Source organism: Colletes latitarsis, chromosome 6 (assembly GCF_051014445.1).
Source record: "Colletes latitarsis isolate SP2378_abdomen chromosome 6, iyColLati1, whole genome shotgun sequence".
Taxonomy (NCBI): domain Eukaryota; kingdom Metazoa; phylum Arthropoda; class Insecta; order Hymenoptera; family Colletidae; genus Colletes; species Colletes latitarsis.
Window position 1 is genome coordinate 26,995,238 of NC_135139.1, and position 25,066 is coordinate 27,020,303.

Consider the following 25,066-nt stretch of genomic DNA (forward strand, 5'->3'; position numbering starts at 1 on the left):
GGGGGGGGGGTCGAATTAATGATGTGTCGTCTTGGCCTATGGAATTTTTTAATCAAAAACACCAAAAATGTACATGGTAAGAGGGAAAAAAATGAATCAAAAATGTTGATGATAATCACCAACAAAGTGTGAAGGATAACTTCTTGAAACTAGTTTCTTACGAATGCACGACCGATAGTTCAAAATTATTACATTTCTAACTGAAAGACTTTGTTTCGAGTATGCTTAAATTATGAACCGAAAACCCGTGAACACGAAAGATCGAAGCATTTTTGTGTATATTCGAAGCCTAACTGACCAGAATCTGAACGAAATCGGTTCGTTCAGTACGGTACAGTGTATGCGAGATGTACATATGTATACGATTTCACGGATCGAGAATTTCCTTCGATTTTATGCTTTTAAACGTAAGGTTTTTTTTCTTTCGCGAATCGAGCATTTTCCACGATTAGTTTCAATTTTGTTCCTTTCTATACTCGTACACGACACGAATAAATTGTAAATATAAATTATTAGTAAGTTAAATAGCTTTCTTTTATTTACTAGATACCAACAAATAATTACATTATGTCTCGTGATCATGTCCCTGGTGTAAGAGTAATTTTAACATGAAAATTCCAAAATACACATATATGTATGTCTTACTGTAGTATATGTATAAATACCAAATATTAATACACTACATTTATTATTATTTGTCGATGGACTCTAGTAACAATTAATCAAAGTCCGAATAAATCGAACGATCACTTGGGTCGTTTATGAATATCATAGTTTCTAGTTAATTAGTTATTCTTGACAAAATTCAAAAGACATTCGTGACTTGCGTGACGTTGAATCTGTAATCATTTTATATCGGTACGATCCTATCAAGTAAATCTCGGTGACAAAATAACTAACATAACCTATTAATTGTATATTTGGAAAAAAGTTGTTTCGTTCGATCGATAAAAATTCCATGTGTATATGTACTGCGATCCTTAGGCCTTGAAACATTGAAATTTTCAAAAAGGTATGTATGCGTTTGTTGCGTGCCATTCTTCTCTTTTGGCGTGTGAAAGAGACTAGTTACAAAGTGTGCAAAGGCTATCGAGACTTAATGTAAGTTTAAGATTTCTATGATGTTTTTGTACGCGCGAAAAAGCACTTGAAGCGTGTATTTGTAAAGTGGGTGCAGCTGTTGAGAGAGCAAAACGAACACTCGTTAATCGATAATGTTTTTGTGCATAACGATTACGTCTAATTGCCATATTCCAAACTTAATTCCTCCTAATGTAATGATGACGTGAATATTACGAACAGAGAAATAAAAACGTAATATCTATCTATCCACAGTCGTATACGTTAAACAGCTAGTTCCCGATATTATACAGTATACATAATTTTATACATCGATTTTAGTTAAGAGTGGCTAACGGAAACGGGGACATGCTTTTTTTTAAACGAAACAGTCTGTTGTTCCTCCGTAGCATTTCCAAATATGGTTGTATGCTACATACATACATAACTCAAACTATATACTAATCGCATAATACAAGAAATTTGAGCCCGCATTTCGCTGGTTTTAATGGCCAGCTATATCCACTACCGAAATGGACATTCTTTCTAAATGCTAAAAATTCTTCGCCGACTATAACGTGCAAATCGGTACTGTACGAAAGAGGTTTCATTTTGTAAATAATACTTTGATTGGGAACAAGTATTACCTATCGATTTTACATATTCAAAAATACGCTTGTATCAATGAAAGAGTATCATGTAAATACCAAGCAAAAATATCAATGAAATGCTAAGCATAATGTATACGCTTCAATGATTTTATTCGATTGCAATACTTTATTACAACAATTTGGTACATAAATATACATACAGTTTAATTTCTTTTCGCTTAGTGTATCTGTCAACAATTTACCGAATACTATAGTAATGCGAACGTTTTGTTTATTTCTTGTTTAAATCCGACGAAACTCTGGCTCCGTCGCAAGTTACATATTATTACACAAGAACGGTTCGAGTCGTTCGGATTTAAATGTAAGAAAGGTGAAGGGGGTTGCACGGCATTCGGATCCTCGCCAATTCGACTAAACTTTTCCGTATAACTATAATTAAAATGCGCTCTGTTGCGAGCAAAGTTTTAGTCGAAACAACGATTCGCATATGCTGCACTCCTCCTGCGTGTATCTCTTTGGTGAATCGTCGCTTTACGAACATTGGAACACGTTCTCTTTTTGATGCGTTTCGTTGGATCGTTTGTATCCTTAAAAAAAGCTTAACTGTTACGAAGAAATTGTAACGTGCGTTACGATATTTCGTTAAATGCTCGATGCTATCACGATTTAGCGTGTCTCGTCGTTATCAGATATAGATATATTGTGCTTGGAAAGAAATTAATAAATCTCGTATAGCTTTTGATGATCGTGATAAGCGTCGCAAAGTAAAAAATGGTTAATATGAGAGACATCTTGTTGAGAAATTTATTTCGAACAATATGTGTACACAGAAAGTATCCTGCAAAGCTCTATCGTTGAAAACTTACTTAATTATATTTACTTGAACTTTTATCTCTGCGTTGGGATATTGTTATTCGTTCAACTAGCTAAAGTCAACATAATAACATCGTTCAAATATTGTATCGAGAAGATCATTTATAAAACATACACCTATGTATCTCTGATAATATTGTGCTGCGAAAAATATTTCGGCAAATGATAACAGTTAATATTCTTATCGGACTCGTCGCGATAAGCGACGATTTTACTTCTGTGTCAGTCTAATAAGTACACCAGCCATAATTCAACGAATCGTGCGCGACCTTAAAAGGTTGGAATTCCAAAGTAAGAAACAGGCGAAAAGAAAAGAATACGGTGGGTGAATCGAACGTGGCCGAAAGATAAGATAAACTATTTTCTTAAAAAGATAATGATTTTACAAATAATAAACAGCGTGTTTACCTGGATCGAGCTACCAAGCTCTTCGGTGTACGCTTTAGGATGCTAATGCTTTGCTTTGCTTTGCTTTGCTTTGCTCTGCGAGCATAAAAAACAGCTTTTGCGGGAAACGTTCGACCGTTTCACCTACAGCATCGTTCTTTTGCCAAGTCCGCAGACTTGAGCGTGATTTTCTATTAACCAACCGTGCCATTTGACCTTCACTACGACTTCACCTCGCCGGATTCCTCTTTTACCTGTGGGTGAGAAACGGTATTTGTGACCGCAGAAATACTTTTGCCACTCTGCAGGCTAGAATGACTCGAGGAGCGACTATGACTCTGACTCCCTGCACCAACTGGTGTTTGTACCAAAGGTTGCGGTGGTGTTCTTGCTCCGGATCCATTGATCACTGTAGCATTCGGTTGCAGTTGCATATGATACTTGTAAATATTCTCTGTACTCTCGACCACTCCTGCATTTAGACGAAATTTTTTTAGGTAATATTAGTTTAACGTGGGTTAGATCCGGGTGCACGCACACGGATGGATAGCCCGAAATTCAGTCTAGCTGGCCGAGATCTATCGGTCTCTATCGAAACCCGTCGGTTCCTCGACTATCCGAACTCGAGTTTCGGTCTACCCGTCCGTACTTGGCATCCATAAATATTACTGAACCCCACCGACGCGCATCGTATTGTTTGCGAATTCGATATTTACCAGCTTGAAGATTCAAGCTACGTCCACGAACTCCAGTTTCCTTCGAAGGTGGACTCCACCAATTAACGAAGGTTCCAACCACAGGCACGTGCCTAAGAATACCTTCTTGCCATAATTTCTCTGCATTTTCTCTCTCTAAATCTGTTTGTGCTGCTTCGATACCTCTTTTTACCACCTCTGATATAGTGTCCAATAACTTTGAACTAGCTTCTACTTCTTGACCGACTCGCAAGACTAAAGACAACAGTTCGGATACGTCTGTCGAGAGAATTATTTCATAGTTAATCCGAACATGGAGCACAACAAGTAGTACGCGCGAATAATGAACAAGTGATCGACTATTTACTGTTACCTGTGTCTTGTGTAACCATTCCAAATCGTACGCAGGCTAAACCATCGGCTCCTTCGCCCAAAGAGAACGCCGCGTCCGTGTTTCGTAAAGCTTCGACCAGTTGCGTATTTAATCTATTCAATTCCTCCATCGCCTGATCCGTCATGACGTGGATCCATGTAGGAGGAGCATAACGAACGCCACCCAGACCAGCCCAACCTGGCATCTCCACTAAATACAACGAATCATTCTCCGAGACTAATTTTACGAACGTTTCTTTGCGTTCGACCGTCGCCAATAGTATTTCCTATTAAACGGACGATAACAATTAGCGATAAAGAGAACGGACGCGTACCGGTCGGTTATACTTGAACAAACTCACTATTTGTTGCTCGAGACAAGCCACCACGTTATCTATGTCCTCGGTCGAAGGAGGTGGTTCCGAGTTTTCAAGGGGGCAAATGCGAATCGCTGCACCATGGTGTTCGATCTCGCACAGCTCTATTTGTACGTTCTCGATATCTCTCTGAAGAATTTGTCCCAGCCAGGAATTCAGTTTGTCGTAATAGGGGGGGACGCGTTCCGTTGTTTCGGAATCCCTGTCAGCGGGCAGAAATTGAAACACTAACGCGCTGGCCACTACTTCGAAGAGTTGCGGATTGTTAACCGGGTTCGTTAAGAGCTCGTTTATCGTGTAGGATCCGATTTCCCCTCCTGGCGGTTGGCTCTAAACAGTGAATTATATGTACATATCTATTAATTTTATTCGATACGTGTGTATGCGTATCAAAGAAAATATTATTTTCGTTAAGAATTACCAAAATCCCTATGCAAGTAAATTTTTTGATTTTATTATACAATTCTTCCACGGCTAAAAAGCATCTTTTCAACCTATTATGCACGCCGTCTCGACCTAACGCTTGCAACGTCGCCCATAACGGCAAAGTCGGTAAACGTCTCGACAACGAATCTGCCATTAAACCCGACACCAAAGACAAGGTTGTGTCTCTCGGAGTGGGTCGACCACCTTTCGTGTCTGTTAGTCTATACAATGTCTGTGCGTCTACACGTTAAGAACAAATATACCATTTATTTCGTTTCGAACGTTTCTATGTATATTCGCTTCGACATCTATTTAAAAGGATACAACTACTGGCAAGGATGGTATACCTAGCCAAACTCCGAGAAGTAACGTAATGCTGTCCGCCACTTTTAACGACTGGAAATCAACAATATTTTATCGTACAGATTCGACTTTCAACGAAACGAATTACGTAAACGTGAAAGTAACATAAACGCACCAAGTCTTTCGCCGAATTATTCAACGCTAACGCAGCCAAAGAGTGTCCTCTAAGATGCAGCCAAACATTGTACTTGTCGCAAATTGCACGAAGCCTGGTAATGTTGTCGCAGTGGCCCGTTAATACCGAACCTGCTTCGGCTAGCACGAGAAGCGGCGTTACACTGTTCGATTGCACGTCTTCTGCTAAACGTCGCTCCAAAGCCGAAACGTCCATACTGTATCGTGACCCGAACATTGTATTATGAGGAATGGGTCTGACACAGTGAAGCGGCAAAGAAAGCTACAAAATACAAACGTATGTATCGTTAGTTATTTCTCGTTAGAGCAAGCGTGCAGCGTGTGTCGTACCTGTCTACACAGGTGTTGAACCACACCTAAAGGTGCGGCCACGGAACTGTAAATTAATGGCGGCGAGGCCGCAAGAGCCGTAAAACCCTCTTCCATGTACCGAGGATATTTTCTGTGTAGCGCCAGTCTGGTTACCCTAACTAAACCTTCCAGATGATCCTCGTGAAACGAGGAAGCACAATCGACGAAACGGAAGATATGGCTCAACCATCTGGTGGTGTCGGCGGCCAACCGACCGGCCAATTTCTGGGCATGCGATTTTGGAAGTGCGAGCGCGTACGCGGAAATGGTTTGTGTAATTAACGCTAATTTCGCTGGCTCTGTTAACGTTGGTAGACTTGTCACTTGACTGGTTGCTGTCTCGGTTGAACCATCCTCCGCTGCTTGCGGGGCGTCGTCGTGAATTACCAAATCCTGTAAACAATAAATTCCCTCGAAAATTCTATTCAACGGAAAACGATCTCTACTTTAACTTGGGTCGAATTTCTTTCTTATTTTTTCTAAATAGTAATTTTATAAATAGTTTTGAAAACAAATTGCACTACAATACACCTGTTGACTACAGGCAGATGGTGGTATCTATAAACTACGGTCAATTATAACTATCATTTACGTTTAAATATATATTATGGTATTGTGACTTGAAATGTAAACAGATTAATCACTCCTTAACAGTTTGGTATAATATTACACAACTGTGTGCGATCAGCCAACAACTTCTGATTCCTGAAAGCATTTAAATTTGTTTGCGAACATTACAACAGAAATGAATATAAAAATTGAAATATTTTAAAAGAGCCGCTATTCCGCAGGCCCGCGAACGCAATTGACCATTTCACGATAATCGTAGAACCACGTGATGAGCGCTCGTCGTGTAACAGAAAAGGAAGGGCCAATCAACGGAAGAGACTCATGGAAATGACCAACGGCGATGAAGCAATGGCTTCTGCTAGCGTTGTATTTACCTGAATCAAAGTTAATATTTCGTCGGGTGTTTTCGATTGCGAGAGAAATCCAGAGGGATTATTCCAGGTGGTACCGCCACCATCGGCTGTCCTCTCAACGGCTTCCTCGAGCCTCGATATCACCTGCGAGGCTTGAAACTCCAACGCGGTCACTTGGTTCGACGTAGACCCACCTCCGGCACTGACCTGTCAAAATTACAGAAAAAGCCCCGGATAATGCCGCATCGCTGGAACTAAAAACTCTCTCGACGCTTCGAAAGGCACTATTACGTTATCGAGCACTGTCTTGATCACGGCTGACACGAACCTCGAGTATGTTTTGCGCTATACTTTCCATCGTCGCTTTATCGTTTATGTCAGTCTCTTCGGCCATCGTGGCAGTAGTCGTCGTGGCGCAGTGCCGTCACAGCTGGTCGCTGTCTCGTAGCTTCGTGACCCGTTCGTTCGTTCGTTGCATTCGTGGTTGGTTACCGAACAAGATTTCTTCTGTCGCCCTCTCTTTCCCTAGATGATGATAAATCCCCTATAATCGAGACCGCTTAAAAGAAAACATTTTTTTAAATAAAAATCTCCTCTCTACCACGAAATATACTCTAATTATAAAAGGAACGAATACAAAATTAAAATAAATAATAAAGGTAGTAAATGTAACTGCTACGGCCCTTATTTTATCGATATGACAGAATATGATCGATGACTGTATCGCAACACCGGTCTATAGCCTATGGTTGATCAACACGAAACGTATCAATGCATCCGAATCAGGTTTATCGTTGTACCGGTATTTTTAATTTAAATATGAAAACGCAATGCAAATTCGATACTTTGGTTATTTAATGATAACTCTACTATTTCTAAATTTGTACACTTTGTAAATTTTAGTCTTGAGTACGTATATTTGAGATAATTATCAAACTAGAAAAAAACATGTAGTCGAGGTTTACGAAGGTTAACCGGAGAATGGATCTACCGAAGAATTTTTATTATATTAATAAATGTAATTGGTAAAACCATTCAGATAAGTGTCAAGTATACGTTTGCAAGTACATATAATTTAAATATTTTATGTTTTGATCAACTTCTGATGACAAAATGGAGAAAGGATTTCAGGAAAAGCGATGCGAATAATAAAACGGTCGTGTGATCTACAAGTTTATTTATCGATGATGATTTCAAACAAGATATCTCCCATAGAGATTGTTAAAAAATTTAATCATCTATTTCTTCTTAAATTAAAAATATACAACAAGCGGCGTAATAATGTATTTCGATAAAAAGAAGGATGTACAAAAGGATTGCAATGCAATGCATTATTTCTACTCGATGAAGAGAATTCTTCTATTTCAAATTGTACAAAAAATGTTGCTTTTATTTTTCAGTTCTAACCAATTTAGAAATTTTAAAACTCTATTGGCCTGGTTAAGTGACTCGTCGGATGTATATTATGTACTGAAACTGCTAGTTTGTAATTATATAATTTCAACGGAACCACCCGCTTTTTCGATAACTTCTTTCAATTGGTCTGCCTCCTCTTTTGGAAGATCTGCCTTGACAATGACCGGTGCACTTTCAACAAATTTTTTGGCCTAAGTGTACAAACAACACCACAGTTATATAGTTGAATACCGTCAAGTAAATTGTACACAATGATAATAAAAATAATGTATCACCTGTACAAGATTGCAGTCTGGTAATATATTTTTCAATTCTTTTATTAGGGCAACTTTCTGTTTATCATTGAAAGCTAATAATTTAACGGTAAATGCAGTTTGTACCACTTGCGGTTGAGCTTCTTCCTCCTAAAACAAAACGATTACATATACATTTGTTTTTAATTTAAAGATAATTATTAAACAAGGAAATTGCACGTACATCAACCTTGAGCCCAGCAGCAAAACCACCCATGGGCATTATAGGCGCGTCCGGTAAATTTAATCGTTTCTTCAACAAATCGCTTAATTGTGCTACCTCTATAAGATTTAAAGAAATTATCTGATTGGCGATTTGATCTATTTTAGAATTTATTTCCTGTTCCTTGTTTGTTACGACCGAAGGGGTCACCGAAGGTTCTTCGACAGCTGCAGCCGCTTCTATTTGCCGTCGAACGGTGCTAAAACATAACAAAGTTATACATATGTACATCGACACATTTAAACTTGATTCGTTTAATTGTATTAGCGTAATTTATGGTTCGGTTAGTGGAACAACAATATATAAGTAAAGTATTAAATTGTTGGATCGAAATACAATTGATCGTTAGTTTCGATAATTCGTACAATTGAAGAAAGTATACGAAAGTAAGGTTATATGTAACCACGTTTCGTTGAAACGTGTATTTATCGGTGTAGTTCTTACCATTTATGAAATTGACGAATTATTCGATGGACATTATGCCGAGAGACAATTCGTAATGCGTTCATTGTTTGTTTCAGTAGTGATACGATTTAACGTTTAAACAAATACTCTTTGTACGCAAAACTAATAACTGGTTGTGCTTAACGACTCTGTACACGGAGAATCTCAAATGCTTAGAAGTACATAAACATAGTATTATTCGTTCAACGTATCAACCAAGTGCAATTAAACAAAGATTGTGTAAAATCGTATCAGACTATCTTTCGATAGACACAAATTACATCTGCAAATAAAAACCAGGTAGAAATACATATATAAAATGTTCAATCTTGTATATCCTTTCAAACGTTTATATCAATAAAGGATTAAAATCATAGTTACATACATCCACATTTATTTACATTCTCCTCTATCTTTCCCATTAATTTCCCAATGTTTATAATCCTTTGTAACTACTACAAATATTATTGATATCTAATTAAGCTCTTCGACCATTTCCCTATACATTATTCAATGTAATTAATAAGTGCTGGAAGCGATTCTTACTTCAATAATGCGCTAAAAAGTGCCAAAGTATAGTATCGCCATATAATATCAGGGATTCGTAATGCTAAAATCGTGCCAGGATCACAGAATGTAAGAGGGGGTAAACGGGGTACAGGCCCCCTCTCGCCCCCCACGAAATGGTGCCAACGTATAGTATCGCCATCTAATATCAGGGATTCGTACTATCCGGAGTACAGATCCCCTCTCGCCCCCCACGATTTGGTGCAAACGTATAGTATCGCCATCTAAGAACGGGATTCGAACTAAAAATTTCGTGCCAGGATCACAGAATGTGTAAGGAGGTATCCGGAGTACAGCTACCCCCACTCCTCCTACTCCTGGTACGCACTACCTTGATTATTCATTAATAACTCATTTCCTGGGATTAAAATCAGAACTTTTAGAATCGAAGAATCTAGTACAGACCCTTGGCAACATTCAAGGATAGTTTTTAGAACCATGCCATGCCTCGTTAAATAGTTATTAACGAATATCGGAAGTCGGAACATTTAAGGCTGTATCACCGTCTGCTTTAATCGATGAATTATCAACTTTTCAACAATAACACACATATTTGGGCTATCAGAGAACCAAGTAGACATCCCTGGCAATATTCAGGGATCGATTTTTCAACGCTCCACGCTCTAATTAATTAGTTATTAGCGATAGATCCCTAAGGTGTCGCGTAAAAAGAGTTAGAAACAGTGTGCCGACTTCCGATATTCCTTAATAACTATTTAACGAGGCATGGCATGGTTCTAAAAACTATTCTTGAATGTTGCCAAGGGTCTATACTATATTCTTAAATTCTAAAAATTCATAATTTGTACCCAGGAAAGGCGTAATTAGTAAATTAACGAGCAGTAGTTAATTACAAGACGAGATACACATAGTACGCTGTTGTCGCCACTAGTGGCGCCACAATAGAAATCGCTAATTTCAACTGAATCACTGCTCGTTAATTTACAAATTACGTCTTTCCTGGGATTAAATTATGAACTTTTAGAATTGAAAAATATAGTGTAGGCCCTTGGCAACATTCAAGGATACTTTTTAAAACCATCTCATGCCTTATTAAATAGTTATTAACGAATATCAGAAGTCGGCACACTGTTTCTAACCCTTTTTACGCGACACCTTAGGGATCTATTGCTAATAACTAATCAATTAGAGCGCGGAGCGTTGAAAAATCGATCCCTGAATATTGCCAAGGATATCTACTTGGTTCTCTGATAGCCCAAATATGTGTGTTATTGTTGAAAAGTTGATAATTCATCGATTAAAGCAGACGGTGATTCAGCCGTAAATGTCCCGACTTCCGATATTCGTTAACAACTATTTAACGAGGCACGGCATGGTTCTAAAAACTATCCTTGAATGTTGCCAAGGGTTTGTACTAGATTCTTCGATTCTAAAAGTCCTGATTTTAATCCCAGGAAATGAGTTATTAATGAATAATCAAGGTAGTGCGTACCAGGTGTAGAAGGAGTGGGGGTAGCTGTACTCCGGATACCTCCTCACACATTCTGTGATCCTGGCACGAAATTTTTAGTTCGAATCCCGTTCTTAGATGGCGATACTATACGTTTGCACCAAATCGTGGGGGGCGAGAGGGGATCTGTACTCCGAATAGTACGAATCCCTGATATTAGATGGCGCCATGTACACGTGTTGTATGCGATGTCTGACGCTGCATTTTATGCACATTTTTAGTCATTTGTGAATAAATATTATACACATCAAGTCCATTGAGTGGTATAACTTTACAAAAAGTAAATAGATTTGAAAAGAGAAAAGAAATAATATGCCTCAATACTCGAGTATGTACAACGAAAATTCATAATTTTTAAAAGTTTTAACCTAAAATCTTTTGTACCATTTTGTACCGAAATGTTTGCAATACTTGACATTTGAAACACTTTTTTTCAGTTAAAGTTAAATGGGGAAAGGAACTCTTTCCTGGCGTAGAAGTTAATACAGACGAAGGACCAATGTTGTTTAAAGCACAACTTTTTGCATTGACAGGAGTACAGCCGGAAAGGCAAAAAGTTATGTTAAAAGGAATGACATTAAAGGATGATGATTGGGGTAACGTCAAGTTAAAAGATGTAAGAAAATAATGAACATTGTCAATATTGATATTTCTGTTAGTAATAAATATACTTTATAAATAAAAAAATAATTAAACCTTTGTTGATTAATGCTTTATGAATTGTGACTTTGTTGTAGGGAATCACTGTATTGATGATGGGCTCCAAAGAAGAAGATGTGCCGGTAGAGCCTACAGAAAAACCATTATTTTTAGAAGATATGAACGAATCTGAATTAGCTACAGCCTTAGACTTACCTGCTGGTTTAACAAATTTAGGAAATACATGTTATCTTAATGCAACTGTACAATGCTTGAAAACTGTACCCGAGTTGCGAGACGCTTTAAAGAGTTTTTCAGGTGGACTTGCAGCTGCTGGTAGTTCGTCGCTTGTACCAGCGCAAAGTATAACAGCTGCTTTAAGGGATCTTTACGATAGTATGGATAAGGGATCGTCTTTGCCACCTGTTGTACTCGTACAAATGATGCATTTGGCATTTCCGAGATTTGCAGAAAAATCTGAACACGGTGGATTTCAACAACAGGATGCTAACGAATGTTGGACCGAGCTTATTAGAATGTTACAACAGAAATTACCTGCAAAGGTTATTAAATATTCCAGTATTTTTATCGTCTATGTTAAGCCTTTGATTTATAGTTTACTTTAAGGCAATGAAATTAGAGGAAATCGTCTTGTATGTAGTAAATTATTTACAAGTATAAAACAATTATAGGATAATCCTGCTACTTCAAACGACGATGGAAAGAATTATAAGCCTCGGTCATTGATCGAGCAGTATTTTGGAGGAACGTTTGATACAGAATTAAAATGTGTAGAATCTGAAGATGAACCACCTACTAAAGGAAAAGAAGAATTTTTACAATTAAGTTGTTTTATTTCGACAGAAGTTAAATACATGCATTCTGGACTTAGAAATAAGATGCAAGAACAAATTACAAAAATGTCATCGACCTTAAATAGAGACGCAGTATATACAAAAACGGTAAAAATTGATGTATAGACTAAAAAAAAAATTTTATTAGACCAATAATTCTATTTTCATTAATTATAATTATAATTTATTTTACAGTCAAAAATTAGTAGATTACCGGCATACTTAACTATCCAATTTGTACGGTTTTACTACAAAGAGAAAGAAGCAATTAATGCAAAAATTTTAAAAGATGTGAAATTTCCTTTTGAATTTGATGTTTTTGAATTGTGCAGTAGTGAACTTCAAAATAAACTCACTCCTATGCGTGAAAAATTTAAAAAATACGAAGATAGTTTAGTAGAAGAATCGCGTAATGTTAAAGATAATAACAAAGATAAAGAAAGTAATAAGAAAATGAAGCAACATCCTTTTTGGTTTCCAAATGGTAAATAGATTCAAATGTAAACTAGGAATTAATTATGCAAATTATATCTAATAATGTGTTGGTTTTCTAAGTATAATTTTATTTATGCTATTATTATTACAGATTTAGGGTCAAACAACAGTGGTTATTACACATTACAAGCAGTTTTAACACATAGAGGACGGTCAAGTAGTAGTGGCCATTATGTAGCTTGGGTTCGTCAAAAAAGTGATATTTGGTTAAAGTGTGACGATGAAACTGTTAGCTCTGTAACCAGTGAAGAAGTATTGAGACTCAGTGGTGGTGGTGATTGGCATTGCGCGTATGTTCTTCTTTATGGTCCAAAAGTTTTAGAAACACCCGATACAGATACAAATGAGGATTCAAGTACCAAATAATTCATGCGCAACAAGAAAATTTCCTTGTCAACTAAACGATTCTAATAAAACTTCCACCTTGCATCTGTTAGGAAATGCATTTCTTTTTATACAAATTAATATCTTGATATAATTTCACTTCTATGGTACTGCAAACTACTATTTGCAATAGCAATTGTAACATTTTCAAATAAATTACAAATGTTAAATAACGATGCAATTGCATTCATGTTCTTTCTGTGATGCAAATATGCAAAAAATTATTCGTTGATTCTATACGTTTAGATGAAAAAATGGTGATAATAAGTTGAAAATAAAATACAAGTGATTAATTATTGTGAATCTTTAATGTGTTCTTTTTACAATGCTGCAATAAAATTACGATCGAAATTATGATTATTTTTGTAAATTCTTTTATTAAAACTTTAGACACGTTATTTTTTTCATCAATTTTAATTCAACCTGAAAATTAAATTGAACGTATTTATAATTTATTATATTTTATACGTATAATATTAATCAATATAAAGATAAATTGTTCGATTATTCGATAATTTGTATGTTAAAAAATTATCCAGGTATGTATATCTAAACCTTATTACATATTTCTATTTTTATCTTTTACTGTACTTGGTTATATTATATTCTACAAAACACGTAAAAAGAACGGAAGTAATGTGTAATTTGGAAACATTCGGAAAATCTCACCCACTATTCTACACGTATGTCTGTATATGTATACATACGTACGAAACCATATATCTTGTTTCTTTCCACTCGGTTCTAGGTATATGTAGAATTTTTTATCTCATCTTTCTCACTTTCACCTTGTTACCTTTCTTAGAAGAAAATTGTAAAAAACGTGTTTCTTTCAATATGTTTTATCATAACGATGGTTTCCTAAATTAGAATACAATATTGTTTAATAAATATCATAATTCTTTGAATAAACATCGATGTATCTTCATAGAAATGTGTAATTAGATTACGGAAGAAAATCTGATAATGTAATAAATGAAACTGTATACACATTTGCACGTATAACCACGATGCGGTATATTCTTATACATATACATATATACACAAGTACATAAAAACTGTGAAACAGATAATTTGAAATAGGTAAGCTTTCAGCAGTATTATCACAGATACCGCCGGTTACAGTTAACAATTTGTATTGTATTTGTCGCGTAATTTACTAAAACACAACGTGTACAGTTCGCAGTTACTTGGATGTGTAAATTGAATCGTTTGATACAATGTATTCCAAAAAATTTAAAACCCTTCGACATTTATTCGATAGATATTTCAGGTAATAAATACTTATATTGTATCAGTAGTGCAGATAAGTACATATCTATCGCATTAGTTAGTTGGCTGATAAACACATTTGATATTTGATGTAGGATCGTTGGAATATTCTATTTTCTATTGCAATAATACGTGTTAAATATTCTAAAAATTCGAAATATAATTTTAAGACAGGGATAATCGATACATCAATATAATATAACGATATGAGAATGCTTTTTATTGTGTGTTCTTTGTTTAATAATTAATAGTCGGTATAACGAATCACAGGGTTTTTATGGTTATCGCGTACGAAAATGCACGATAAAGTATATACGTAATCAAAGATTTTGAATTTGATCAAACGTATGGTGATCTTTTTTCGAACACTATTACCTTGAAAAAAATTGGAAAAACAAATGCCAAACGAAAGAAACATGGTCAATTATTAATTTGTTTCTTATTATATTAAAAATTATAATATCATACTCTTTTTGAATTAATAAAATTCTGTAAAGATCTTCTAACACATAAATATAATCGACAACAACAATTTCGATTACCGAGACATTTAACTAACTAATAATTACTAAAGATAGAATAAATTGATTAAATGTTCATATAGTGTCAGTTTGATATTCTAAATGCGACGAGATTATCATAGCAATATGCATATAAATACAAGTTTGTATTGTTGGTTGGTTGGGGACAGTAAATGTTCGGTTGCATTCGTGTTCATATCCGATCTCATCCGAAAGCTACATTCCGTTGGCCACCTTCACCATGGGTGTTTTCACCTCTCCGTCGGTTTCTCGTGAAAAGTCTGTTCATGTTTTGCGTTTGCTTGCAAAGATGAATAAAGCAATTGTAGAGGTGTCTTGAAACACCGTACGTAGCACGTTCGTCACTTAATCGTATGTTTCGATAATAAATTGATCGTGTGTTTTACATATTATAGTTATTGTTGTCGTGAATGTGGAAATCAGAATTTTTACGGATCCGATTTAATGCAATGGCGACGACGTTTCTACTTTCCATTATGTTGTCCACGTTTTTTCTAATCGTTGTTCGTCGTTGTGTTTCCGAAGACACTCGCTGTTATGCGACGCCAGTGCTAAAACATTGACGATAGAAAAAAAAAAATGATCTTCCGGTGTAAGAGAATTTACATTGTTCTCGAATAATGCGATGGCCGACCTATTAAACAAGTTCAAATCTAGCGGGCTCTATTGCCCATATAAAAGTGTTATTCCTTTAAATTTTTTTTCTCTTTTCTCAGAATTTTTATTCCGTATATTTCGTCGGTGTGTTACAATTCGATTAATAGTCATTATCCTTTTATTGTGCCCGTGAAAAGAGAAACACCAGTAGTGCCGGTTTCGAACTTAAATGTGCATTTTATTTCGTGTCTCCTAGTGTCCTTAAGACCTCGTACTTGTGTTTCTTACATATGTATGTACCTTGAATTGTTCTATCTTTACCAAACTGCGTCAAAGGAAACGCTCCCACGCTAATTATTCATTGCTTGATAGTAAAACAGGATATGCTTACGTGTATGTTCGCCGCGTAAGCACACAAGTCCTTCGAGAAATGATCCAAGCACGTCATTATAGCGGAAGTATATAATTAGCATTTTCTATATAATATATCAGTTTAAGCGATTTACCATTAACTCAACGCAGAATAATAAATCGTAAAATTCAGAGACGAAGACTATTGTAATTGGAATTGTTCGAGTATTTCTAATACGAATGAAATTTATGTTTAACTGTTGTTTTTATTTTCATTTTTCTATATGAAACATGAACTGTTCCGATAATATTTTTACAGTGGGAAAGAATCAAACGAAAGCATAATAATATCATGCGTAACAACAAATATTATAAGTAACTTTAGGTCGCAAATAAATATTAATAATAATAATAAGATTCATGTTCCGTAACCTAAACTGAAACATGGGTTACATTATGACGTCAAACTTGGATCAGCGCGAACTCGACGAAAATGCGAACACCAATTGAGCATACGTCTGTTTTTATATCACGGTTCGTTATACAGAGATCTAATGGAAAGTGTCACTGCTGTGAGTGAATGGCTACTCAAATGAACACTCGCATTTATTATTCGTGTTTTTTAGTGAAACTTTCGAATAATTTAAAGTGTTCAATATTTATTATGTTAGATGTCGACGTAACAATTGTTAATTTCTTAAGAAGAAGAGAAGAAGCTTCGAGAAGAGAATCACCGATTTTATGAATTATTTCCTCGGTTTTCTTAGTGATTTCTATACAAAACGTTTTAGAAACCGAAGTGCACTTTAGTGTTCATCTTGTACAGTTAAGCTGCACTCAATATAAACGGATTTACAAGTGTACGAGAAATGTATTAAAAACTGTTTAAGAAATCGTACCAAGACATGTGTGTTATGAAAATTTTATACTTGCACCACTATACCTCAATGTCCATGCAAAAGGATCAAACGTGAACATATTGGATGAACATTTACAAAAAGAGTTTTTATATTTCATGATACAGTGACAGTGAATTTCTACATTGGACGAATTTGAAACTATATATAAAAATGGGTAATTGTTTCAGCAGTCCGACAGATACTGAAAAAGAAAAGCCTGATAGAATAGGCAATCCAAATATAGAGGCAGTTGCATCTCAAGCTAGTCCAGTCCCAACACCACCTCCAGATCCTATTAGGCCTACGCCGCAAATTCCAGATGCGGATGTGCCAACCGCAAAAATTTTTGTTGCATTGTACGACTATGATGCACGTACAGATGAAGATTTAAGCTTTAGAAAAGGTGAACATCTAGAGATTTTAAATGATACTCAAGGGGATTGGTGGCTAGCTAGAAGTAAAAGAACTCGACAGGAAGGATATATCCCCAGCAATTATGTTGCAAAATTAAAATCTATCGAAGCAGAACCGTAAGTTATATTTTTAAAAAAGGTTTATATACACATTTACCTTCTTGGCAATACTATTTGTATATTTCATAATGGTGGATTGGCAGATTATGATTAAAAAACATATGTTAAGTTACAGAAAAGTGCATTATGCTTTCATTATAATAAATATCAGTTGGTACCAAACGAACAACTGTATGTTGTAAAATATTATGAGTGAATGAATATTTAATATGCTTGTATTAAGTACGCAAGTCATGTAAAAGTTCACAGTTATGTATTCAAATGGAAAGTGCTTGATGCTATTTGTGTGTGTGTGTGTGTGTGTGTGTGTGTGTACACACATCACATATCATAGAAATAATATTATTAATATGAATTAATGATTTAAAGAGTCCAATGAATTTTGATTTATTCACTTGTCTTTGTTGCATTTTCACCTAATGAATTTCACTCCATACAGTCAAGTAATCAATGTGACCTTGCTTTCACTAACAGTGCTTGCATTAACTCCAAGTTTTATTAGCTTGGTTGAGCACCTCTGGCTATCAGTTAGTTTGGATAAATAAACAATATATATTTTAATGATTATGATTTGTTGTCAAATTGTTGTTTGTATTAGGTTTCATTGATTATTATTATTATTATTATTATTATTATTATTATTATTATTATTATTGAAATCTTGTATATTTTTATAATATGATTATTTATAAATATTACAATTATTATTTCTAAAAAATAATATTATTCTTTTTAGATGGTATTTTAGAAAGATTAAACGAATCGAAGCTGAAAAGAAGTTATTACTGCCTGAAAATGATCATGGTGCATTTTTAATCAGAGATTCTGAAAGTCGACATAATGATTATTCTCTTTCAGGTAAATGAATAAATAATTATGTATGTTTTGCAAATATCATATTTTTACAATTACATACATGTATAATAGTTTTCTAGTATATTTTAATACTCGTATGCTTCTAATTTTTTATAGTACGTGACGGTGATACAGTTAAACATTATCGGATTAGGCAATTGGACGAAGGTGGTTTTTTCATTGCTAGGAGAACTACATTCAGGAACCTTCAGGATCTTGTTGAACATTATAGTAAAGATGCTGATGGACTGTGTGTAAATCTATGCAAACCTTGTGTACAGGTAAGACAGAGTTACCAATTAAATTATTACTTTTAATGATCCTATATCATATAAATGGAGTTTAGACAGCTTGCTGCATGTATGAAAATGATTTTTAATAATATATCAGTATTGTACCAAAGAATATGATGTATTGCTTAATTATTATTCAATATTTTTACTAAAAATATTTATCAAGGGGCTTCTTCAGTTTGTATAATAAACTTAAACATTTTTTTTAAAAATTACATTCTAACGTACGATAGCGTTGTAGAAATCCCTTGATGTTGAGTGTAAACTAAAACTGAAAGTAAGAACATGAATGCATGATATTATTGATCTTTATTGTACACAAGCATACAATATGGTTAATTTTGTATATAGAATAAATGAAGCAATATAAACAATTGTACTTAACTATTAAATAACATTTAAACATTATATGTTTTATATATTTATGGCACTGTCTAAACTCCAGTTGGACTTTGCTGAAAAAAATCATGTAATGTACCAAATGACTATAACAATAATCAGTATTTTCTTTAAGACATATTGTTGAAATATTTAAAAACAATATATTGGGCAAAGTTGTAATTCAAAGTGTAGAATATATTTCTTAATTGATATTTAAATATATTGACAAATAAAAAGTAATACTAACATTAATAAAAATTGATCGAAGGATCTCTGTTTACAAACATGTAAAAAGATTGTTCTTTATTAAATTTTCTATTGATTTCTGGAGAGTACATACATAGCTGGATGAAATGAAAAATCATAATATATATTGTTGCTATTTATTTTAAAAAATATTAAGGTCTGAAAACAGCTTTTAGTTTGATAAATAATATTGCAAAGTTTGATCTCTGAATAGACTTTGTTTGTTTCTCTGTTATTGCTTACCCTACTTCCCGCTGGATTTTCTTGGTAAATTGAATGTCCCAATATGACATAACATGTTAATTTTCTTTTTAACATGAACGCTTTCCATTATGTCTTTGGCCTGTACACACAGCATAAGCCCGTCCTATATGGAATCATGTTTCAAAGACATTAGATTATCATTTTTCATTTAGAAAATTCACTACATTTTGTAATCTTAAATTATCTTACTAAACTTGATAGCTTTTTAAAAGAAATAGGATTGAAAGCACACATTTAAGGGCAAAAAAAATTTGAATAAATGTGTTGGCATGTACTCTTTTGATGTACTATTATTGAAATTCATTATGACAGTGACTAGTGGTACATAAATTTTTTGTGTGTGGACCATAATGGGTGATAAACATATTGTACTACCAGTATTTGTGTGCTTAAAATCTATTTGATATACAGGATATCTAAAATACATATTTTTAACTTTTATGCCAAATTACCTACTATGTCTTTCAGTATTGATTGCACAAACAATAAATGTGGGAAATATAGAGGAAAAATATTATTATATCATATTAAATTAAATTATATTATATTATATTATATTATATTATATTACATTATATGTAATAAATAATATATTTTTTGCAGATAGTCGAGACATCCTGTATATGAAATCTAAATTCATAGATCAGTTTTTAAAAATATGTGTTTTAAAATTCTTTTTTGTGTTTGTACGCGCACTGAAGAATTTTAAAACAGATTTTCTTCTCATCTAATAAATTTTATATATTTTCTGAAAAATTTTTAATGAACTATTGCATACAAATTTCATAACTCAAATACAAAGACATTTTTGTCCTGCCAAATTACATTATTTAATGCTCTCACTGACTGAAGGTTTTCTTCAATTTTTACAAGTTTTCTATCTATTTCTCTTTAAGAACTCTTTATATTTTACTTTTCTAAATCGTCACAATTTTAAGATGTTGAGAGCACTTTGTGTTACAAAGGTAATTGACATATGGTGCTATATTCTTATTGGCAATGTGTATACTAGACAATGAAAGAATTGTTAGTATATGAATTTATGTCTTGGACTGCGCATAAGTGTTCAATTACTAAGTTCCTGGAATTGTATGTAACAACTTTAAGACCTTTTGAAAAATATTGTTATATGTCAGAAATAAAGATTCATCTACTATATAACAAGTTTAGAATTGTACTTTACACACATTAGCTGTTACATTTTTACGAATTTAAAATAGTTTTCTTTCAAAATTCTTGTGAATGTCAAAAGGCATGAAATTAAATAACTTAACATTTGCTTTTCATCACTTGCATCCTGCATAATAGTCACCGTTTCTTTTGTTTTATTATTTGTGGTATTATCATTAGACTAGATATTTTTTTTACTTAAGCAACACTTGCTGTTTGTTGTTACTTATAATGAATTCTTTACAAACTTAATAAGCGGTTATGCAGCCTCTAAACAACATCCTTAAAGGGCTTCTGATTAGGTTTGTATTAACAGGAAGTAAGATCAACGTTCTGGCTTTTTAAAGGAACTTTAGAGTGGCCTATATACACCTAACTTTTCACATGTTATTCATTAGTGTGTACATTTTAAAGGAACATTTGTCATTTTCACTATAGTGATATACTTATTTAAGAAAATTTAAAAATTCAGCAGCCATTGACTGGCCTATACTTGACTTTGTTGATAGGTTGAGAAACCTGTTACCGAGGGTCTTAGTCATCGCACACGGGATCAATGGGAGATTGATCGTTCGTCTCTCAAATTTGTGAGAAAATTAGGCCATGGTCAATTTGGGGAGGTATGGGAAGGATCATGGAATAACACTACTGCAGTGGCAATAAAGACGCTTAAGCCAGGAACTATGGACCCCAAAGATTTCTTAGCAGAAGCACAAATTATGAAGAAACTTCGTCATGCAAAATTAATTCAGTTATATGCTGTATGCACTTTGGAAGAACCTATTTACATTATCACAGAATTGATGAGGAATGGTAGTTTATTAGAATATTTACAAGGTAATATTATATAATTTTTTACACGTATTTCACGTGTAATTTAATTATTTCGTATGTATTATACATATTCTAAATATTTATTTTAGGAAAAGGCAAAACTTTAAATCTACAACGATTAATCGATATGGCTGCGCAAATTGCAGCGGGTATGGCATATCTTGAATCACAGAATTACATTCATAGAGACTTAGCTGCCCGTAATGTTTTGGTAGCGGAATTAAATGTAGTGAAGATCGCAGATTTTGGTTTAGCTAGGTTGATTAAAGAAAATGAATATGAAGCTCGAGTAGGAGCCCGTTTTCCTATTAAATGGACTGCTCCTGAAGCTGCAAATTATAGTAAATTCAGTATTAAATCCGATGTGTGGTCATTCGGTATTCTTCTTAGCGAATTGGTCACTTATGGCAGAATACCGTATCCAGGTAAATAAGTTTGTAAATTTAGGATTCATAATGTTTACTATTTATTAGATATCCAAGTTAAGATATTTAATTTTATTATTTGTAGGTATGACAAATGCTGAAGTTCTTCATCAAGTAGAACACGGTTATAGAATGCCATGTTCACCTGGTTGTCCAACCGCGTTATATGACATTATGTTAGAATGTTGGAATAAAGATCCAATGAAAAGGCCGACATTCGAAACACTTCAGTGGAAACTCGAGGACTTCTTTACAATGGAAGGCTCCGAGTATAAGGAGGCATCCGCATATTGAAGTACCAAACTGAAGTACTATTTTTTGTTAGAATATGATTTGTTAAGATGCTGATAAGATATGATAGATATTCTGTATGAATATGCAACGAGAAAAATGCAGATTATTATAATTAAGAATTTATTAGAGACACGCGGATGTTTGTGATATTTCAGAGTACACTTTATACTAAACGATATAATCTTCTTTCTACAAAAGATAAATGATGTCGTTTATATTTTTAGCAATATCATTATATTGATTGCTTTCGTTACATTCTGGCTGCCATAAAATCGAAGAACAAGTTTGTCAATTCATCGGTAATTATGCAACAATGAAGATCGGTACTTTGATGACTTTTAAAACGGTGACGTAGTTTAAATTTTATTTTAAGAAATTATATTCTGAACGTGTCAATGTCGAATATTAATAGTTTCCTTGGGCAATATTTATGGGAGTTAACATTTTTAAAGTAAGAATTTGTTATTTATAAACCTTGACGATATAATACAAGTCAAACGTATTATAAATATTTGATGTATGTAAAGAACTTTAAGACAGTGTTCAACTAATTAAAATAAACATTCCATCTTCTTGGAAAGATGGTTCGTTAGGATTTAAATTATAGATTTATGACGAGGCGGATTATCATGCGCCTTGACTCATCATTCCTGCTTCCATTTCATTCTCTTTTTAAAATAACGTAATTTCTTGATATTAAACATTTGAATATATATATAAACTTGAATTCTAATGCATTTAAAATTGAAAACTTTACAACTGGTTCGTTGAAAACCCATGTACATGTATGATAGATATTTTTCAGTTTTATACATATTTGTTTTACAATCTTTCTGAATATGTTAACTCTCAGTCATTCTAAAAAAAATAAATAAAAAAAATAAATAAAAAAAAATTAAAAAAAACACATTAGTAAATAGAAGCAATGCATCTAATCTAAAAATTATTCTTAATTGTTTATAGTAAAAGTAGTAAATGTGTAAGATAACGTAAGAAAGTACACAATGGTATTAATGTTAATGTTATTAGAGGCATGTAAACTTTTAATGCCCAAATTTCTGATTTAATCGTATACGTATAGGCGTGTTATAGTTTTAGAACTCCACAATTAGTATTAACTATTATTGATCTTGCACTCGATCATGTTTTCATGTTAATTAAATTTATGTTTATTCATTTGTATTATTCATTTATTATTTTTGATAATTTTTGACTTTTACTAATAGTCTATATTTCTAAAGGTTATAATTTCACAATTAAACAATATAAAATTATACACTAGTATATGGAAACACATTAATAATCTGTAGTTTCTTGTTTTCCACGAAAGATTTTAGAATAAACAAACATGTTATATTACATGTATGTTATATATGCTTTAGCTTGTCTACGTTTACAGTAAAAGTATCGTGTCATATCTAATATTTATTTACTTATACTTTTTGAAAAACTTTCATTAACAATACAATGTGTACCTTTGTTTCATTCTATGTAAATGAAACGTCTATCTCATTTATAAAAAAATATTATAAATTTGTAGACTGTACATGTAGAACTTGATATGGTTTGTTTTGCTTTTCTACTCAAATGCATATATGTATACTAGTCAGAGGCCACTGCGTATGTTGTAATTATTTTCACGATGTACATTTAAAACTTTTATCCATTAAAACATAAAAATGATACACATACTGCCAAGCGCGTACGCGGGAATGATTGCATCAATATTGTACTCAAAAACAGGAATAATTTAAATGCATTGTTTCTTGTGAAAATTCTTTGATTATTTATTTTACCGTTATTATAATTCAAAGACGAAGCAAAATTTTATAATTATTATTTTCTTTAAAATTCAGTATAAAGGAACTTTGATTATCTTTTGTGGTCATCTGATAATTAATTGAAAGTATTTTGCCACGTTGTTATTTTTAAAAATTATACCGTATTTAATGAATAATATTAACATTGATGTTAGGAAGAATTACAGAAATCATTTATGTAGGGTATGTCAGGCGATTTTGTACAAAAATACATTTTTATATAAGCATACATATTTATATTCTGTACAGTTTTTATTTGGATGTAACGAAATGCTCTTTTATATATAGGTTTCATTTATACATAAAATATCTATGCAATTTTTATATACAAGCTCAGTAATTTCTTTATTAATAGTTTTTTCTTAATTAAAGAAAAAAAAGCAGAGGATATACTAGCGTTGCAGTATTAACGATGTGAAATAGCATGATCCTCTGTGCAAGAAGATTGTTTTTGAAGAAAAATGAAAACAATGTCAATGAAATAGTATTGTCGGTAAAATTGTTCGTATGTAAGCGTATTGTCTAATAACTATTATATTATATACATCTTTATAATTTTATATGTATGCATACATATACACAATATACATAAACATTACTTATCGTGTAGTTACTTATACATACATACATACATACATACATACATACATACAAACAACGCGCGCGCGTATATATGAATATGTATACCTACATACGTATACATACGCATATATCGTATATGTAGAGATATTACAAATAGTAATTTTAACTTGTTTGTAATTTCTTACATTCCTTACCACTTTTCCTTAATTCCTAAACATTTGTATAATGTATATTTTTTTTTGCAGATGAAAATTACACCATGTCCATTATTTTAATTGTATTTTTTACCTTACAATGTTGTTTAAACACACCAGTTAACAACGATTTTCTGCATTCACTGTGTTTGTTGT

General features: G+C 33.3%; 4 protein-coding genes across 11 annotated transcripts; 2 read left to right on the top strand and 2 right to left on the bottom strand.

The window, feature by feature from the left end:
• Nucleotides 1-1,796: 1,796 nt before the first annotated feature.
• Nucleotides 1,797-7,096, bottom strand: LOC143342952 (putative pyridoxal-dependent decarboxylase domain-containing protein 2). The gene is made up of 10 exons (XM_076767307.1): nucleotides 6,901-7,096; nucleotides 6,594-6,779; nucleotides 5,629-6,042; nucleotides 5,279-5,560; nucleotides 5,125-5,196; nucleotides 4,796-5,032; nucleotides 4,360-4,704; nucleotides 3,999-4,284; nucleotides 3,647-3,904; nucleotides 1,797-3,402 (listed from the first exon to the last, which is right to left on the bottom strand). The coding sequence occupies exons 1-10, from the start codon at nucleotides 6,964-6,966 to the stop codon at nucleotides 3,152-3,154; spliced, it is 2,397 nt and encodes a 798-aa protein (XP_076623422.1). The 5' UTR covers nucleotides 6,967-7,096; the 3' UTR covers nucleotides 1,797-3,151.
• A 636-nt stretch (nucleotides 7,097-7,732) lies between these two features.
• Mrpl12 (mitochondrial ribosomal protein L12) lies at nucleotides 7,733-9,241 on the bottom strand. The gene is made up of 4 exons (XM_076766171.1): nucleotides 8,949-9,241; nucleotides 8,466-8,703; nucleotides 8,264-8,392; nucleotides 7,733-8,179 (listed from the first exon to the last, which is right to left on the bottom strand). Exons 1-4 carry the CDS (start codon nucleotides 9,011-9,013, stop codon nucleotides 8,063-8,065), a joined length of 549 nt encoding a protein of 182 aa, XP_076622286.1. The 5' UTR covers nucleotides 9,014-9,241; the 3' UTR covers nucleotides 7,733-8,062.
• A 1,917-nt stretch (nucleotides 9,242-11,158) lies between these two features.
• On the top strand, nucleotides 11,159-13,712 carry Usp14 (ubiquitin specific protease 14). The gene is made up of 6 exons (XM_076766029.1): nucleotides 11,159-11,314; nucleotides 11,424-11,602; nucleotides 11,724-12,188; nucleotides 12,318-12,587; nucleotides 12,675-12,963; nucleotides 13,066-13,712. The coding sequence occupies exons 1-6, from the start codon at nucleotides 11,299-11,301 to the stop codon at nucleotides 13,338-13,340; spliced, it is 1,494 nt and encodes a 497-aa protein (XP_076622144.1). The 5' UTR covers nucleotides 11,159-11,298; the 3' UTR covers nucleotides 13,341-13,712.
• Nucleotides 13,713-14,295: 583 nt separating this feature from the next.
• Nucleotides 14,296-25,029, top strand: Src42a (Tyrosine-protein kinase Src42A). 8 transcript variants are annotated; one of them, XM_076767517.1, is made up of 8 exons: nucleotides 14,298-14,631; nucleotides 17,208-17,549; nucleotides 18,289-18,410; nucleotides 18,525-18,688; nucleotides 21,271-21,598; nucleotides 21,685-22,020; nucleotides 22,106-22,328; nucleotides 24,962-25,029. In XM_076767517.1, exons 1-7 carry the CDS (start codon nucleotides 14,579-14,581, stop codon nucleotides 22,312-22,314), a joined length of 1,554 nt encoding a protein of 517 aa, XP_076623632.1. In that variant the 5' UTR covers nucleotides 14,298-14,578; the 3' UTR covers nucleotides 22,315-22,328; nucleotides 24,962-25,029. The 8 variants fall into 8 exon arrangements, with proteins under 8 accessions (XP_076623634.1, XP_076623632.1, XP_076623631.1 ...); XM_076767516.1 differs by lacking the exon at nucleotides 24,962-25,029 and adding an exon at nucleotides 22,539-23,219; XM_076767519.1 differs by lacking the exon at nucleotides 24,962-25,029 and having other exon boundaries at nucleotides 14,296-14,631; nucleotides 21,277-21,598; nucleotides 22,106-23,219.
• The last annotated feature ends 37 nt before the right edge of the window (nucleotides 25,030-25,066 follow it).